Source organism: Miscanthus floridulus, chromosome 17 (genome assembly GCF_019320115.1).
Source record: "Miscanthus floridulus cultivar M001 chromosome 17, ASM1932011v1, whole genome shotgun sequence".
Taxonomy (NCBI): Eukaryota; Viridiplantae; Streptophyta; class Magnoliopsida; order Poales; family Poaceae; genus Miscanthus; species Miscanthus floridulus.
Window position 1 is genome coordinate 54031515 of NC_089596.1, and position 16350 is coordinate 54047864.

At 57.1% G+C, this 16350-nt stretch overlaps 1 protein-coding gene across 1 annotated transcript in view; it reads left to right on the forward strand.

Annotated features, from left to right (window-relative positions):
• LOC136517623 (rhodanese-like domain-containing protein 7) overlaps nt 1-16097 on the forward strand; it is a 28210-nt gene extending 12113 nt beyond the window's left edge. Inside the window, 2 exon segments of the mRNA XM_066511247.1 lie at nt 15428-15517; nt 15519-16097. Of these exon segments, the coding sequence (XP_066367344.1) occupies nt 15428-15517; nt 15519-15806 (378 nt within the window). The 3' untranslated portion in view covers nt 15807-16097.
• The last annotated feature ends 253 nt before the right edge of the window (nt 16098-16350 follow it).

A 16350-nucleotide genomic window follows, 5' to 3' on the forward strand; every position in this document is an offset into this window, starting at 1 on the left:
AGCCGTCCGATCGACTTGGGCGACCTGCTGGCCTCTCCTCGATGGAGATTCCGCAGGTGGGCCCCTCCAAACCCTTTCTCGGAAGGTGGAGGCTAAGGCTCGGGGTGCGGGGACAAAAACTTTGATCATGCTGGTGAGCAAAAAATGCCGTAGCCGCTGGGGCGTAGGTTTCTTGTGGTTTGACTAGTTTGACTCAGCGTTTGTTTCCGCATACCTTACCTCTAGGTTTTAGCGTGAGAAAAGGTCGGGCATAGATAATGTCTACCGAATAGACACTCTTGCCAGCCCCTGAGTGAGGCTCGACCCCTTGTCGTTGCTAGGGTCGGGTGTCACTTAAAGATGACCCGTCTCTCGGCAGCGGCCCGAGCCGTCCGATCAACTTGGGTGACCCGCTGACATAGGACTTACCTTGATGGCTCGAGTGACAGGTTCGGGGAGCTCTTACCGGATATGTTTGAGTGGAATCCGGCTCCGTCGTTCGTGACGGAGTCGGCATAACCCGCATGGGGCATCCTACTACTTACCCATCTCTTGGCAGCGGCCAAGCCGTCCGATCGACTTGTGTGACCCGCTGACATAGGACTTACCTGCGGAGATAGAGGACGGGATCATCCCCCCAAGAAATTAGTTAGGCAGATAAACCAGACGGCGAACTCGTAGCAAGTGGACAAGCTCTTAAATTTCGTTATGGCCAAACAGGTTTTTAGCCCTTCTCCCCTTTTTGTATAAAAAAGTTAGTGCGTTTCGACCCTTTCCGTCGTTAAGGACGTAAAGCTCGGGGTGCGTGTGAATAAACTTTGAACACGCTGGTGAGCAAAAACACTGTAGCCGCTGGGGCGTAGGTTTCTCGCAGTTCGACCAGTTTTACTCAGCGTTTGTTTCCGCAACCCTAGCTTCTAGATCTTAACGTGAGAGAGGGTCGGGCATAGAGAACGTTTGCCAGGTGAATATACTCTTGAACGCGTACCAACTCTTGCCGTAGTTAAGGCTAAAAAGCTCAGGGTGCGGAAAAAACTATGATCACACTGGTGAGCAAAAACGCCGTAGCCGCTGGGGCGTAGGTTTTTTTTGCAGTCCGATCAGTTTTACTCAGTGTTTATTTCCGCGACCTTCGCTTCTGGGTCTTAATGTGAGAGGGTCGGGCGTAGAGAATGTCTACGGGATAGATAAGGTCTTATCATCCCTCGAGTGAGGCCCGACCTCTTGCCGTTGCTGGGGTCGGGTGTCACTAAAGATTGGGGAGTTGATAGCGAAACTGATAAGAGAATGTGCGTATATTAAGGGTAAAAGCGGCGTAGCTGTTCGATGTTTCAGGCGTTGACGAAGACTTCACCGTCGATGGTCTTGAGCTTGTAGGTGCCTGGTCGAAGCACTTCCGCGACGACGTGAGGTCTCTCCCACGGTGGAGAGAGTTTGTGGCGGTTCTTGTTGCTCTGGACGAGGCGGAGCACCAGGTGCCCGACGTTGAAGGCCCGACCCCGTACTCGATGGCTGTGGTACCGGCGCAATGCTTGCTAGTACTTGGCCGAGCGGAGGAGGGCGACGTCGTGCGCTTCATCTAGCTGGTCTATGGCATCCTCGAGGGACGCCTCGTCTCCCTGTTCGTCGTACGCCCTGACCGTCGGCGCTCCATAATCGAGGTCGGTCGGGAGGATAGCCTCGGAACCGTAGACCATGAAGAATGGTGTGTAGCCGGTGGCACGACTGAGGGTCGTCCTCAGGTTCCAAGCACCACGGGAAGCTCCGCGACCCGTCGTCCGCCAAACTTGTTCTACCGGATGAAGATCCTAGGCTTGAAGCCGTGTAGGACCATGCAGTTTGCGCGCTTGACCTGCTCGTTCGTGCGGGGGTGCGCCACAGCGACCCAATCGACGAGGATGTGGTATTCATCGTAGAATCGGAGGAATTTCTTTCCGGTGAACTGTGTACCGTTGTCCGTGATGATGGAGTTCGGGACCCCAAAGCGATGGACGATGTAAGGAAGAACAACACGCCTTGCTCGGACTTGATCGCGGAGATCGGTCGAGCCTCTATCCACTTTGTAAACTTGTCTACGGCGATAAGCAAGTGCGTATAGCCTCTGGGCGCCCTCTTGAGATGTCCGACCAGATCGAGCCCCTAGACTGCGAATGGCCACGTGATGGGTATCTTTTGGAGTGCTTGGGCTGGTAGGTGGGTCTGCCGAGCGTAGTATTGACACCCTTCGTAGTTGCGGTCGGCCAGTAGAAGCCTTGTCGGAACGTGTTTCCGACCAGGGTTCTAGGCGCAGCATGGTGATCGCAGACCCCACCGTGGATATCGCTCAGCAACCGTTTTCCTTGTTCGATGGGGATGCAGCGCTGCAGGATCCTAGTGTGGTTTCACCTGTAGAGCTCGACCTCAATAAAGACAAAGGACTTGGCGCGACGCGCGAGCCGTTGAGCCTCCGTTTTGTCCATCGGCAGCGCCTCACGGAGGAGGTAGTCGAGGTAAGGCGTCCTCAAGTCGGCCAGAGGGTCGGGCTCTGTCGCTGGATTCTCGTCAAGCTCCATGACTTCGGGGTCGGATGGAGCCGATGACTGGTTAGCCCTCGAGCCCAGGGTAGGCAGCCCGTCACCGGCTCCTGTTTCGGCACCTCGTATCGGACCGAGGGCTTGTATTGATCGCTGGTGAAGACGCCCGTCGACACCGGCTCTCGGCCGGACGCCGTTTTCGCCAGCGCGTCAACCGCCTTGTTGAGATGCCTCGGGATGTGATTGAGCTCGAGACCGTCGAACTTGTCCTCCAGCTGGCGGACTTCTCGGCAATACGCAACCATCTTGGCATTGTGGCAGCTTGATTCCTTCATGACTTGGTCGATGACCAGCTGGGAGTCGCCCCGGACGTCAAGCCGTTGGATACCTAGCTCGACGGCGATGCACAGGCCGTTGATGAGTGCCTCATACTCGGCCACATTGTTGGTGAAGGGGAAATGGATGCGAACCATGTACCTCATGCGTACCTCGAGGAGCGAAACAAAGACCAGCCCCGCGCCGGCGCCTTTCTTCATCAGCGATCCGTCGAACTACATCGTCCAGTACTCTTGGTCGACGGCTGCTGGTGGCATTTGGATCTCGGTCCATTCTGCAACGAAGTCAGCTAGCACTTGGGACTTGATGGCCGTCCGGGGAGCATATGAAATGCCTTGACCCATCAGCTCGAGTGCCCACTTGGCGATTCTTCCCGTGGCATCCCTGTTTTGTACGACCTCGCCGAGAGGGAAGGACGTCACGACCGTCACTGGATGCGACTCGAAGTAGTGATGAAACTTCCTCTTGGCGATGAGGACGACGTACAGGAGCTTCTGGATTTGGGGGTAGCGGGTCTTGGAATCAGACAAGACCTCGCTAATAAAGTATACGGTACGCTGTACTTTGAGGGCGTGTCCCTCTTCTTCTCGCTCTACCACCAGGGCGGTGCTGACCACTTGCGTTGTGGCCGCGATGTAGAGCAGAAGCGGTTTCTCGTCGGTCGGAGGGACTAGGATCGGGGCCTTCGTCAGAAGCCGCTTGACCGTGTCAAGTGCCTCTTGGGCTTCGGGCCTCCATTCGAAACGGTCGGCCTTCTTCAGGAGCCGATAGAGGGGGAGACCTCATTCGTCGAGGCGCGAGATAAAGCGGCTGAGCGCGGCGAGGCACCTTGTAACTCGCTGTACCCCCTTTATGTTTTGAATCGGGCCCATCCTTGTGATGGCCGAGATCTTCTCCGGGTTGGCTTCGATGCCACGCTCGGAGACGATAAAACCCAGCAGCATACCCCTTGGGACCCCGAAAACGCACTTCTCGGGGTTGAGCTTAATGCCGTTTGCTCGGAGTTTTGCGAATGTTTATTCTAGGTCGGCTGTGACCTGGTATGCCCGTTTGGATTTGACCACGATGTCATCCACGTAGGCCTCAACGGTTCGCCCGATGAGGTTTTCGAAACACTTGAGCATACAACGCTGGTATATAGCCCTCACGTTTTTCAGACCGAACGGCATCGTGACGTAGCAGAATGATTCGAATGGGGTGATTAAATATGTGGCAAGCTGGTCGGACTCTTTCATCGTGATTTGATGGTACTCGGAGTACGCATAAGGAAGCAAAACGTTTCGCACCCTGAGGTCGAGAAGACTACTTGGTCTATGCGTGGCAAAGGAAACGGATCCTTTGGGCACGCTTTGCTGAGACCCGTGTAGTCAACACACATTCTCCATTTCTTACTCTTTTTTCGTACAAGAACGGGATTGGCTAACCACTCGGGGTGGTATACTTCCTTGATGAACAACAACAACAACAACAAAGCCTTTAAGTCCCAAACAAGTTGGGGTAAGCTAGAGTTGAAACCCAACAGAAGCAATCAAGGTTCTGGCACGTGAATAGCTGTTTTCCAAGCACTCCTATCTAAGTGTTAGTCGCTGAATTCTCACTCTTGGTAGTAGGAGAATTCTTACTCTCATCGAGAGAGGATGACACTAGGAGTTGGGACAATTTTCTTGTCTATTTCTCACACAAGCTCATACAAATGCCATACCAACCTGAGGGGTTGGGGTTACATATTTATAGGATGCTAGCCAGCCAAGCATATGCCAAGATGCTAGTCTAAGATGCTAATATGCTGTCCTAACTAAGATGCTGTCCTCTAGTCTAAGATGCTGTCCTAAAAACAGAAAAACAGCCACAAGGACCATGTGAGCAGCACAGCCCCACAAATACTAGCCACACATGAGACTTATCCATCATTCTCCCCCTAAGTCTTGTGCGTCGTCTTGTGGGAGAGTTGAACCATCCCGGTCCTGGAGCAGAGCTCAAGGAACTTGATCCTCCCAAGGGGCTTGGTGAGCAGGTCCGCAAGCTGGTCCTTGGTGTTGATGTAGCTCGCCTTGATGCTCCCTTCCTCCAAACAGTCTCGGATGAAGTGGTACCTCACCCGGATGTGCTTGCTGCGTTCGTGGAACACGGGGTTCTTTGCCAGGGCCAGAGTGGACTTGCTGTCCACCCTGAGCTCCACCGCTCTAGTGTCTCTGCCGAGGAGATCACCAAGCAGTCGAGCGAGCCAGAGCGCCTGAGTCGAAGCGGTGGAGGCCGCTATGTACTCGGCCTCGCAGCTGGACAGGGCCACCACCTGCTGCTTGACTGACTGCCAGCTAACGAGGCACTTGCCGAGGAAGAAGAGGATCCCGCTCGTGCTCTTGCTGGTGTCGATGTCGCCGGCGTGGTCGCTGTCGCTGTACCCGACGAAGTGTGCCGCCCCAGGGCACCTCGGGTAGTAGAGGCCGTGGTCGAGAGTCCCCGCAACGTAGCGGATGATCCTCTTCACAGCCTGCTGGTGCTCCGTCGTCGGTCGCTGCATGAACCGACTAACGTAGCCGACGGAGAATGCCAAGTCCGGCCGTGTGTGGGCGAGGTAGCGAAGGCTCCCCACAAGACGCCGGTACTGCGTAGCGTCCACCTCCTCCGTCGTGCTGTCGCGGCTCAGCTTCAGCCTCTCCTCCATCGGAGTGAGAGCTGGGTTGCAGTCGGTGAGCCCAGCTAGCTCAACGACGCGCTTGGCGTAGGCGGTCTGTCGAAGTGTGATCCTAGAGTCATCCTGGTGCACCTCGATTCCCAGGTAGAAGGAGAGAGGCCCTAGGTCACTCATCTGAAAGGTGGCCTTCATCTCTTCCTTGAATGCCGCCACCTCCGCATCCTTGGTGCCGGTGATCACCAAGTCGTCGACGTAGACACCCACCAGCAGGGCATTTCCTCCATTGCCCCGTCGGTAGATGGCCGCCTCGTGCGGGCTTTGCTCGAAGCCCATCCCCTTTAACGTGGAATCCAGCTTGGCATTCCACGCCCTCGGTGCATGCCGCAAGCCATAGAGGGCCTTGCGCAGGCGGAGCACCTTGCCCTCCTTGCCGGGGATCGCAAATCCCGGCGGCTGGTGCACGTAGACCTCCTTCAAGTCGCCGTTAAGGAACGTCGACTTGACGTCCATGTGATGAACACGCCAGCCCTCCTGGGCAGCTAGCGCAAGGAGTCGCACGGACTCCATCCGTGCCACGGGAGCAAAGGCGTCGTCGAAGTCGACCTGGTTGGAGAGCGTGGAGCCGGCGAAGAACTCATCGCAGCCGAGGTCCTGGCTGGAGAGCGTGGTGCTGTCGGAGTAGCAGGCGCCGGGGTCGGTGGAGGCTCGGGGAACGGGGTAGACGCGCTCGCCGAAGAAGAGCTGCCTACTCCCCCAGCTCCCTCGAAGTGGACGTACTCGACAGTGAAGTCGTCGTACGTCGGAGCCGAGCCATCGTCCACCGCCTTGTCCCACGCCCATCCTCGCCCTTCGTCGAACACAACGTCGCGCGCCGTGCGCACACGCTGTGTCTTCGAGTCGAGGATGCGGTAGGCCTTCGAGCCCTCCGCGTAGCCGATGAACACTCCCGGAGTGCTCCTGTCGTTGAGCTTGCTGATGTGGCCAAGCTCCTTGGCGAACGCGAGGCAGCCGAAGACCCGCAAGTGAGAGACCGCCGGCTTGCGCCCATGCCAAGCCTCGTACGGCGTCCTGCCGTCGAGCGCCTTGGTAGGCGAGCAGTTGAGGATGTAGACGGCCGACACCACCGCCTCTCCCCAGAAGACAGCCGGCATCCCCCTCTGCTTGAGAAGGGCCCGAGCCGTCCCCACAACCGTCTGGTTGCGCCGCTCGACGACGCCGTTCTGCTGCGGGATGTACGGCGCGGAGTAGTGGCGCTGAATGCCCTCATCAGCGCAGAACGACGCGAATTCAGCCACCGTGAATTTGCCGCCGTTGTCGGTGCGCAGCACGCGCAGCTTGCGGCCGCACTCCGCCTCCGCAGCAGCCTGCGCGCGCCTGATGGCGTCCGTAGCCTCTCCCTTGCTGCCGAGGACCATCACCCACATGTAGCGGGAGAAGTCGTCGACGGGCAGCAGGAAGTAGCGTCGTCCTCCGGTGTGGCCGGTGTCACCGGGCCACACAAGTCCCCGTGCACGAGCTCGAGCCTCTCCTTGGCTCGAAAGCTCGCCCGCTGGGGAAAGGGGAGTCGCCTCTGCTTCGTCAACACGCAAACGTCGCAGAGCTGCTCCACATGGTCGAGGCACGGCAGGCCTCGCACCATCTCCATGGCACTGAGCCGCTTCAGGGCCTCGAAGTGAAGGTGCCCGAAACGCTCGTGCCACTGCCACGCCTCGTCGTCCCGACGAGCAGCGAGACAGAGGGGTTGTGCCACCTGCACGTTAAGGACGTAGAGTCGATTTGCACTTCTGGATACCTTGGCAAGAAGGCGACGACGGCGATCCCAAATCCTCATGACTCCATCCTCAACCACCACGCGCGAACCGTTCTCATCCAGCTGTCCTAAGCTGATGATGGAGTTCCTCAACGCGGGGATGTAGTAGACTCCGGTGAGCAGCCTGTGCTCACCAGACACGGCGGTGAAGATGATGGAGCCGACGCCCTTGATCTCCACGCCGGAGGCATCCCCAAACTTGACGGAGCCTCGGACGCTAGAGTCAAGCTCGGTGAAGAACTCCCGTCGACCGGTCATGTGATGGGTGGCGCTGGTGTCGAGGCACCACCCGTCAGTCTTGTCGTTGCCGGAGCTGTCGCCGAGGAGGGCGTGTGCTTTTGGCTCGTCAAGGTGGAGGAGAGCCGCTGCGGTCGGTGCCGCTGGAGGTAGCTCGATGCTGGCATGTGCCATGAATAGAGCCGGCTCCTCCTCCGCCTGTGCGACGTGGGCCTGGCCGTGCCGTGGCTGTCGACAGTCCTTGGCCCAATGGCCAAGCTGGCCGCAGTTGCGGCAGGTGTCGTCTCGTGCCGGCTTGTGCCCGCCGGCGGCGCCACCCTGGGCGCCTCCGCGGGCATCACCCTCGGCACGTCGCGCCCCGGCCTGGGCGTCTCTGCGCGCCTTGCGCGGCTTGCCACGCTTGCGGCCGCCTGTCGCGGAAGAAGGCTCCCCCTTCCTCCGGTCACCTTGGCTGGCAAGCCACTGCTCCCGAGTGAGAAGGAGCTTCCCGCCAGTGGTGATGGGCCCCGAGAGGGACTGTGGCTCATCGCTGTCGACGACCTTGAGGCGACCTATCGCCTCCTCGATCGATATCGTGGAGAGATCCAGCAGAGACTCGATCGAGCGAGCCATCTGCTTGTACTTCTCGGGGACGCAGTGGAAGAGCTTTTCGACCACTCTCTCCTCGCCGTAGGTGTTGTCGCCGAACTGCACCATCTTCTGCAACAGTGTTGAGACAGAGAGCAAAGTCATCAATGTCCTCACCTGGCTTGAAGGTCAGGTTCTCCCACTCCTTGCGAAGTGCCTGCAGTGTGGACTTGCGGGCGCGGTCACTGCTGATGCGTGCACAGCGATGGCGTCCCAAGCCTCCTTGGCAGTCCGCTTGCTGGTAAGCGAGAACTGCATCTCAGGCGGGACTGCAGCGATGAGAGCATCCAACGTCCGTTGATCTAGGTCGTAGTTGACGTCGCCGTACCGGACTGCCTCCCACATGTGCCGCACCTGGAGCTTTACCCTCATCACCGCAGCCCACTCGACGTAGTTGGCCTTGGTGAGGATAGGCCACCCACTGCCGGGACCGACGTCCCTGACAACAGCCTGGAGCCTGTGGTAACCATGGTACCGATCCAGGGAGAGAGCCACGCTGCCTGTGAAGGCCGCGCTCTCCATCGACCCGTCGGTACCGATCCGGGGAGAGAGCCACGCTGCCTGTGAAGGCCACGCTCTCCATCGACCCGTCCGCCACCGTTGCCGTGCGCGCCTCCTCTAGGAGCGCCACCGCCTTGCGCGCCTTCTCCAGGAGCGCCGCCGCCGTGTGCGCCTCCACCAGGAGCGCCGCCGGCGCGTCCGCGCCTGTCTGGGCTGCCGCCGTGCTCGTGGGCGTGCGCGGCTGCCCCAGGAGCGCCACCGCCGTGCGCGCCTCCTCCAGGAGCGCCGCCAGCGCGTCCGCACCTATCTGGGCTGCCGCCACGCTCGTGGGCGTGCGTGGCTGCCCGCTGCGCCGCCCGCGCTCGCGCTGCCTCCCTCTCTAGCAGCTCGAGGTCCGCGTCGGCGGTGTTGTCAGCGGAAATGGAGCTGCCGATGCTGTCGCGCAGAGTCTCGACCTCCGCTGCCACCGCCGCTGCTTCCGCCTCCGCTCTGGCTGCTGCCAGCTCTGCCGCTGCCAGCCTCGACGCCCTTGCCGTCGCCGCTTGCTTGCGTTCCTCTGCCGCGGGAAGTTCGGCCTCCTGCCGACGCCGCGTGCTCGAGGCGACCGAGCGCTGAGACTACCCTGCGGACATGACACGCTACCGGGGGGCTGCTGCGTGGGGAGAGGGCTGCTTCAGACGAGCTGGGAGAGGAGTGAACAGGAGCGGTCGGAGGAGCTGCTGCTGCCAACAGCTGGGGCTGTTGTGGGACTGGGAGAGAAGATGAACAAGAGATGCTCAGGCTACAGGATACTACGGCTCCGATACCAGTTGTTAGTCGCTGAATTCTCACTCTTGGTAGTAGGAGAATTCTTACTCTCATCGAGAGAGGATGACACTAGGAGTTGGGGCAATTTTCTTGTCTATTTCTCACACGAGCTCACACAAATGCCATACCAACCTGAGGGGTTGGGGTTACACATTTATAGGCTGCTAGCCAGCCAAGCATATGCCAAGATGCTAGTCTAAGATGCTAATATGCTGTCCTAGCTAAGATGCTGTCGTTTAGTCTTAAGATGTTGTCCTTTAGTCTAAGATGCTGTCCTAAAAACAGAAAACAACCACAAGGACCATGTGAGCAGCACAGCCCCACAAAGATCAGCCACACATGAGACTTATCCATCACTAAGGCTAAGTCTTTGGGTATATTACATCATTTCAAGTCTCCTTTTATTGCCTCTACCCAAGTCAACTTTGGTCTTCCTCTGCCTCTCTTCACGTTACTTTCGTGGCTTAGGATTTCACTACTCACCGGTGCCTCTGGAGGTCTCCGTTGGACATGTCCAAACCATCTCAACCGGTGTTGGACAAGCTTTTCTTCAATTGGTGCTACCTCTAATTTATCACGTATATCATTGTTCCGAACTCGACCTCTTCTTGAATGACCGCAAATCCAACGTAACATACGCATTTCCGCGACACTTATTTGTTGAACATGTTGTCTTTTCGTAGGTCAACATTCTGCACCATACAACATAGCAGGTCAAATCGCCGTCCTATAAAACTTGCCTTTTAGCTTTTATGGTACCATTTTGTCACATAGGATACCAGATGCTTGGCGCCACTTCATCCACCCTGCTTTGATTCTATGGCTAACATCTTCATCAATATCCCCGTCTCTCTATAGCATTGATCCTAAATATCGAAAGATATCCTTTCTAGGCACTACTTGACCTTCCAAGCTAATATCTTCCTCCTCCTGAGTAGTAGTGCCGAAGGCACATCTCATATACTCAGTTTTAGTTCTACTGAGTCTAAAACCTTTGGACTCCAAAGTCTTCCGTCGTAACTTCAATTTCTGATTCACTCCTGTCCGGCTTTCAATAACTAGCACTACATCGTCCGCGAAAAGCAAATAGGAAAAAATGCAGCTCGGAAGAATTGAACTAGCAACCTCTTGGTTGTACAGCCAGGGGCTTGCCACTGGACTATAAAGGTGTACTCAGTATACTTCCTTGATGAACCCGGCCGCCTAAAAGCTTCGCAATCTCCTCGTCGATCGCCCTGCGTTTCTCCTCGTCGAAACGACGTAGGCGCTGCTTCATCGGCTTGGAGCCTGGTTTGATCTTCAAGGCGTGCTTGGCGACTTCTCTTGGAATGCCCGGCATGTCCGAGGGTCTTCACGTAAAGATGTCTCTGTTGGCGCGGAGGAAGTCGACGAGCGCGCTTTCCTATTCGGAGAAAGCGTGGTGCCAATGCGCAACACTTTGCCCTTGGAGGCGCTGGGGTATGAGGACCTCCTTGGCGCCCTCGATAGGCTTAAAAGACCCGGCCGACTGCTTGGGGTCGGGTGCTTCTTCGACGACCTCTTTCCTGATGGCCTCGAGCTCTTTGGAGGCGACAATTGCCGCGGCGTGTTCGCAACACTCGACCTCGCACTCGTAGGCGCGCTGGAAGGAGGTGCCGGTGGTGATGACCCCGCATGGACCCGGCATCTTCAGCTTTAGATAGGTGTAGTTGGGGACGGCCATGAACTTCGCGTAGCATGGACGTCCCAGGATGGCGTGGTAGGTTCAATGGAACCCGACTACCTCGAAGGTAAGGGTCTCCGTCCTATAATTGGACGGATCTCCGAAGGTGACGGGCAGATCAATTTGTCCGAGTGGCACGACCTGCTTTCCAGGCACGATGCCGTGGAAAGGCGCCCCGGTTGGTCAGACGCGCCCTCGGTCGATGCCCATGGCGTCGAGAGTTTCAGCGTACATGATGTTGAGGCCGCTGTCTCCATCCCTTGGTACCTTGGTGAGCCAATTTGTGCCGATGATCGGGTCGACCACGAGCGGATATCGTCCCGGCTGCGGGACGCTTTCCGGGTGGTTGGTCCGATCAAAGGTTATGACGGACTCCGACCATCGGAGGAAGGCGCGGCTTGCTCTGCCGTATAGACCTCACGGCGCACAAGCTTCTGGCGGCGCTTGGAGTCGTAGGCCGTCGACCCTCTGAAGATCATGAGGCAGCCATCCATCGTCGGGAAGCCGCCATCCTTCCCCTCGGCGTCATCCGCGGTCGGCTTGGGGTCCCCCCTATGCTCCCCCTTGTTGGAGCCTCCGGACAAGAACCGTTCATGAGGCCGCAGTCCTTGTATAGATGGTTGACGGAGAAGGCATGGTTCGGGCATGGCCCTTCGAGCAGCTTCTCGAAGTGGTTTGGGGTACCCTCGGCGGGCTTCCGACCCCCCTTGCAGTCGGCGGCGGCCACGAGCGAGCCCTCACGTCGCTGCTTGTTCTTCTTGCTGGGACGGTAGGAGGCACCTTCGTCGGCATTCTCGTCCTGCTTCGCCTTGCCCTTGAGGCGGTCGAAGATCGCTCCGACCGCCTCCTCGCCCGAGGCGTGGCTGGTGGCGATGTCGAGGAGCTCCTTAGTTGTTCACGGGCCCTTACGCCCAGCTTATGGACCAGGGACTCGCAGGTGGTCCCAGACAGGAAAGCTCCTATGACATCGGCGTCAGCGATGTTGGACAGCTCGTTGCTTTGTCGGGAGAAGTGCCGGATGTACCCACGAAGGGTTTCCCCGGACTTCTGTCGACAGTTTTTGAGATCTCAGGGGTTCCCTAGGACGCGCTTATGTGCCCTGGAAAATCCCCACGAAGATCTCTTTTAGGTCCGCCCAACTTTGGATTCGGTTGGACGAAAGGTGTTCCAACCACGTTCGCGTCGAATCGGCCAGGAACAATGGAAGGTTGCGGATAATGAAATCGTCATTATCTGCTCCACTGGCTTGGCAAGCAAGCCGATAATCCTCGAGCCACAGTCCGGGGTTCGTTTCCCTGGAGTATTTCGGGATGTTTGTCGGTGGTCGGTACCGCGGTGGAAAGACGGCGTTAAGGATGTGTCGACCGAAGGCCTGAGGTCCCGGCAAGTCGAGGCTCGGACTTCGGTCCTCGCCGCTGTCGTAGCGTCCGCCACGACGTGGGTGGTAGCCGCGGCTAGCCCCTCCCTCGCATCGCCATGGGTACGCCTGCGGGCGTTGAGGGTGTCGCGCGCGTCATGGTGATGGCCAAGACGCTTATGCACCTGGTGCGCCTGCGGTGCGCGGCCTGCCGTCTTGCTGCACGTGGTGGACTGACACGTCCTTGTCGGGTCGCTTTGACTGCGTGCGCTGGCTGGCGTCGAGCTCGCGTCGTCGGGACATCGAGCTTTCGGCCTGTTGCGCCGCCGCACGCTCGAGTAGCGTGCGAATCTCGCGATGGGCCCGACGGTTCTTGGGCGTCGTGGGGCCTAGAAACCCTCGGAGCCAGGCCGCCGCAGCAGCGATGTTTTGGCTCGCCCAGGTGAAGTGTGGGAGGGCTTCATCGTCCTCGATGATCCTCCGGTTCACGTCGCGGGCCATGGCGCGCGCACGCCTACCATCTCCGTGGCGCTCGATCTCGCTCGAGCTCCGCGCGTTCCTGCTCGAGCTGGAGTCGTGCTTCCTTGAGCTCTTGGTGCCGAGCCTTTAACTGCTCTACCCGCAGGCGAGGCGGGGTACCTGCCATGAAACATTCATGAGAGTTGTGATGGCTCCCCCTGTTGGAGTTAGAGCTGGAGGACGACTCCGATTCTCCTGTGAGGAGGTCGTGGAAAGATTCCGCGACATATTCGGTCATCCCCACGAACTCGTCGTTCGCGGGGGATGGAGGCGTGCGTTGCGCCACAGGGTGGCCAATGGTCTCTGCGGTGTTGCGGAGACCGGACGGCAGCGCTGTCGGGGCGCTTCGGATGAGGTATTTCGGGGAGAGCGGCTCTCCTCGGGCAAGCTGCGTCATGACGTTGGCGAACGAGAAGGTGAGGTGGCGCAGGTCCTCCCGGAACGGTCGGGGTCTCAGGAAGGCGTCGAGCTGGCGCTCTAACCTCCCGTAGTCGAAGTCGAGGAGCTGGTCGCTCCCTGGGGCGCGTGCCTCCGGTGCGTGCAACTGCGTCTCTTCAAGCGCCTCGGTGATCAGGCCGAGGCTGGCAGAGTGGAGAGGTTGGACGGCGGCGGGAGCCTGCGCCAACTCTCCCTTCGTCGTGATGATGAAGTCCAGGTTCCCGAAGAGCACGCGCGCGCCCGGGACCCAGCTTACGTTGTGACTGGCCATCCGAGGCCTGGTGTGGACGTCGATACGAGCAAAAGGCCTCTACCTGGCGCGTCAACAGTCGGTGTTTTGAGTTACCACCGACGAGTAAATTTGTATTTGCGCGTCTGGCTCGGATGGTGTGCTAAGAGGACACGAGGTTTATACTGGTTCGGGCAGAAAGTCACTATGTCCAGTTCGTCGCTGCTGCTCGTGTTAGTAGCACTGAAAGTTTGTAGTAGGGGTTACAAACGGGCGAGAGAGGGACATGTCCCAAGTCTTTGATAGAGGGAATGAACGGGTGTTGAGAGCTTGGTTGCTGCTTAGCCGTGTGTTCGTGTTGTGCTTATCTCGTGGTTCGGTCTCGATGGGTCGATTGATCTGGCTTAAAAATCCTCCCTTCATGGGACGCCCTGCTTTTCCTTTTATAGGCCAGGAGAAAGCACAGGTTCCAGCGGAGGAAAAGAGAAGAACGAGAGAGAGAAGGCCTTTAGGATCGTCGGGTTCTTCTCCTTCATGCGGGTCTCGCCGATCTTGTATGTCAACAGGGCACCTCCACGTCGCGGCCCTGTCCATCACTGGCGCCATGCGCAAGCATCGTCTGCCGGTCATGGCGTTCCATTCCGTCCCGGCGAACGTCGTGATCAACCGACGCGCCTGTCAGCGTTCGTACGATGGTTAGACAGAACAGCATCGCACGCCCGATGCTGTTCTCGACGTGAATCCTCAGGTATGGCCTGTCATGGCCACGGGTTACATCGGGGCGTGCCAGTCTTTTCCTTGGTGTCAGAGTTTTGATCCAAGCCCATACGCCTGGACCCGGAGTGGTTGGCGGCGGTATGGGACCCTGTCGGGCGAGCCAGAGCGTAAACCCATGGGTCAGGCGAGGCGGAGCCCGTGGCCTCGGGGTCAGGCGAGAGAGCCCGTGGCCTCGGGGTCGAGCGAGGCGGAGCCCTCCCCCAGAGGTCGGGCGAGGCGGAGCCCGCGGCCTCAGGGTCGGGCGAGGCGGAGCCCTCCCCCAGAGGTCGGGCGAGGCGGAGCCCGCGGCCTCGGGGTCGGGCGAGGCGGAGCCCTCCCCCAGAGTTCGGGCGAGGCGGAGCCCTCCCCAGAGGCCGGGCGAGGTGTAGCCTGTGCACCTGGGGGTCGGTTGGAGCTGTAGCCGCGTTCTTGACTGCTCAGATGAATCAATGTTGATCACTATTAGCTCCTCCTCCTCGGGTACTCTAGTATTGGTTCCCGACATTTTGGAACGAAGGGAGTATCTTATAAGTTATATATGTAGGAGGTAATAAGTGAAGCTTACTATTCGAGGGAACAATGACTTGTGAATAAATACAGATAATAATATTAATAATAACAGAAAACTTGAACAGCTAATTGAATCTTAGTCATGAAAACTACCTTTGCTGAAGATGACTTCCTGAATATTTCATGTTTTGCATGCATATTACCATCCTAAAACACCACTAGTCAATGTGACCTGTCAACCTGCTATCACAGTTACGTTACTGCATATGTTCTGATGAAGTGATCTTTCAAAATTGAAGGGCAGGTTCAGTGAAACTCATGCCCCTTTAGGGGTAATTGGTTTACTTTAACTTTTCACGGAAGAGATTCTCATTGAACCTCTGTGGATACATATTCCTTAATTTATGCGTGAACATGCCTTTTGGCAGTTATTCTTCATGTAGATTCATAACCTTAACATTTGCATGTCAGGTTTATCATTTGGAAGGTGGGATATTGAAGTATCTGGAGGAAATCCCAAAGGCTGAAAGTTTGTGGGAGGGTGAATGCTTTGTGTTTGACTAAGCGTGTCTCGGTGGAGCATGGATTGGCCCAAGGCACCCACAAACTTTGCTATGGGTGTAAGCAGCCAGTTAGCGATGAAGACATGGAATCACCTGAATGGGAGTATGGTGTCTCTTGCCCGTATTGCTTCGCAACGAAATCCGAGGAGGAGAAGGAAAGGGCTAGGGCTCGGCAGCGTCAATTCAAGACCTGGGGAGTGATTGGTGGTCCTGATAAGGGCAGGAGTACAAAAAGGCCTGATGCTAACAATGCAGTGGAGTCCATACAGTTGCCCAAGTCAGTCTAACTTAAATTGTGTATCTGGAACCCGCCAGATTGGCAGTGCTTTTGTATTGGTTTGCTGCCTAGAGACAAGCCTGCATTGCCATATTTGGAAACAGTTCTGTCAGTACCATTTTGGTTTAGATTGTAACATTGCTAACCCCTGAGCTGATAAAGAATGTTCGATGTAGCGTGGAACAAATATAAGTTATTATTTAACAAAAAAATACGTTCACATTTTCTTTGGTAAAACTACCTGAATACCAGCTGTATGAAATGAAGCTGTTTGCTTCGATCAGGTAGGTCCCAGTTGCGAGGTGCAGGGGCCTAGAAAGAGTACATTTTTTTTACAACAACTTTTAATATATAACATTAAAGCACAGTACATCCTTGTGGAAAAAGAATTCCCAATTGCATAGTACAGTTAAAGAAAAGCTATTGCTAATCTGTTTCTTTTTCTTCCGTAGACAAAGGTGATACTTTCGTCAGGGACGAGGGCCTATCGGGGCCACAGGCCTACGAGAAGTGGCTGCGGTAGAAACATCCAGGAGCCTCGTTTTCGTACTTTG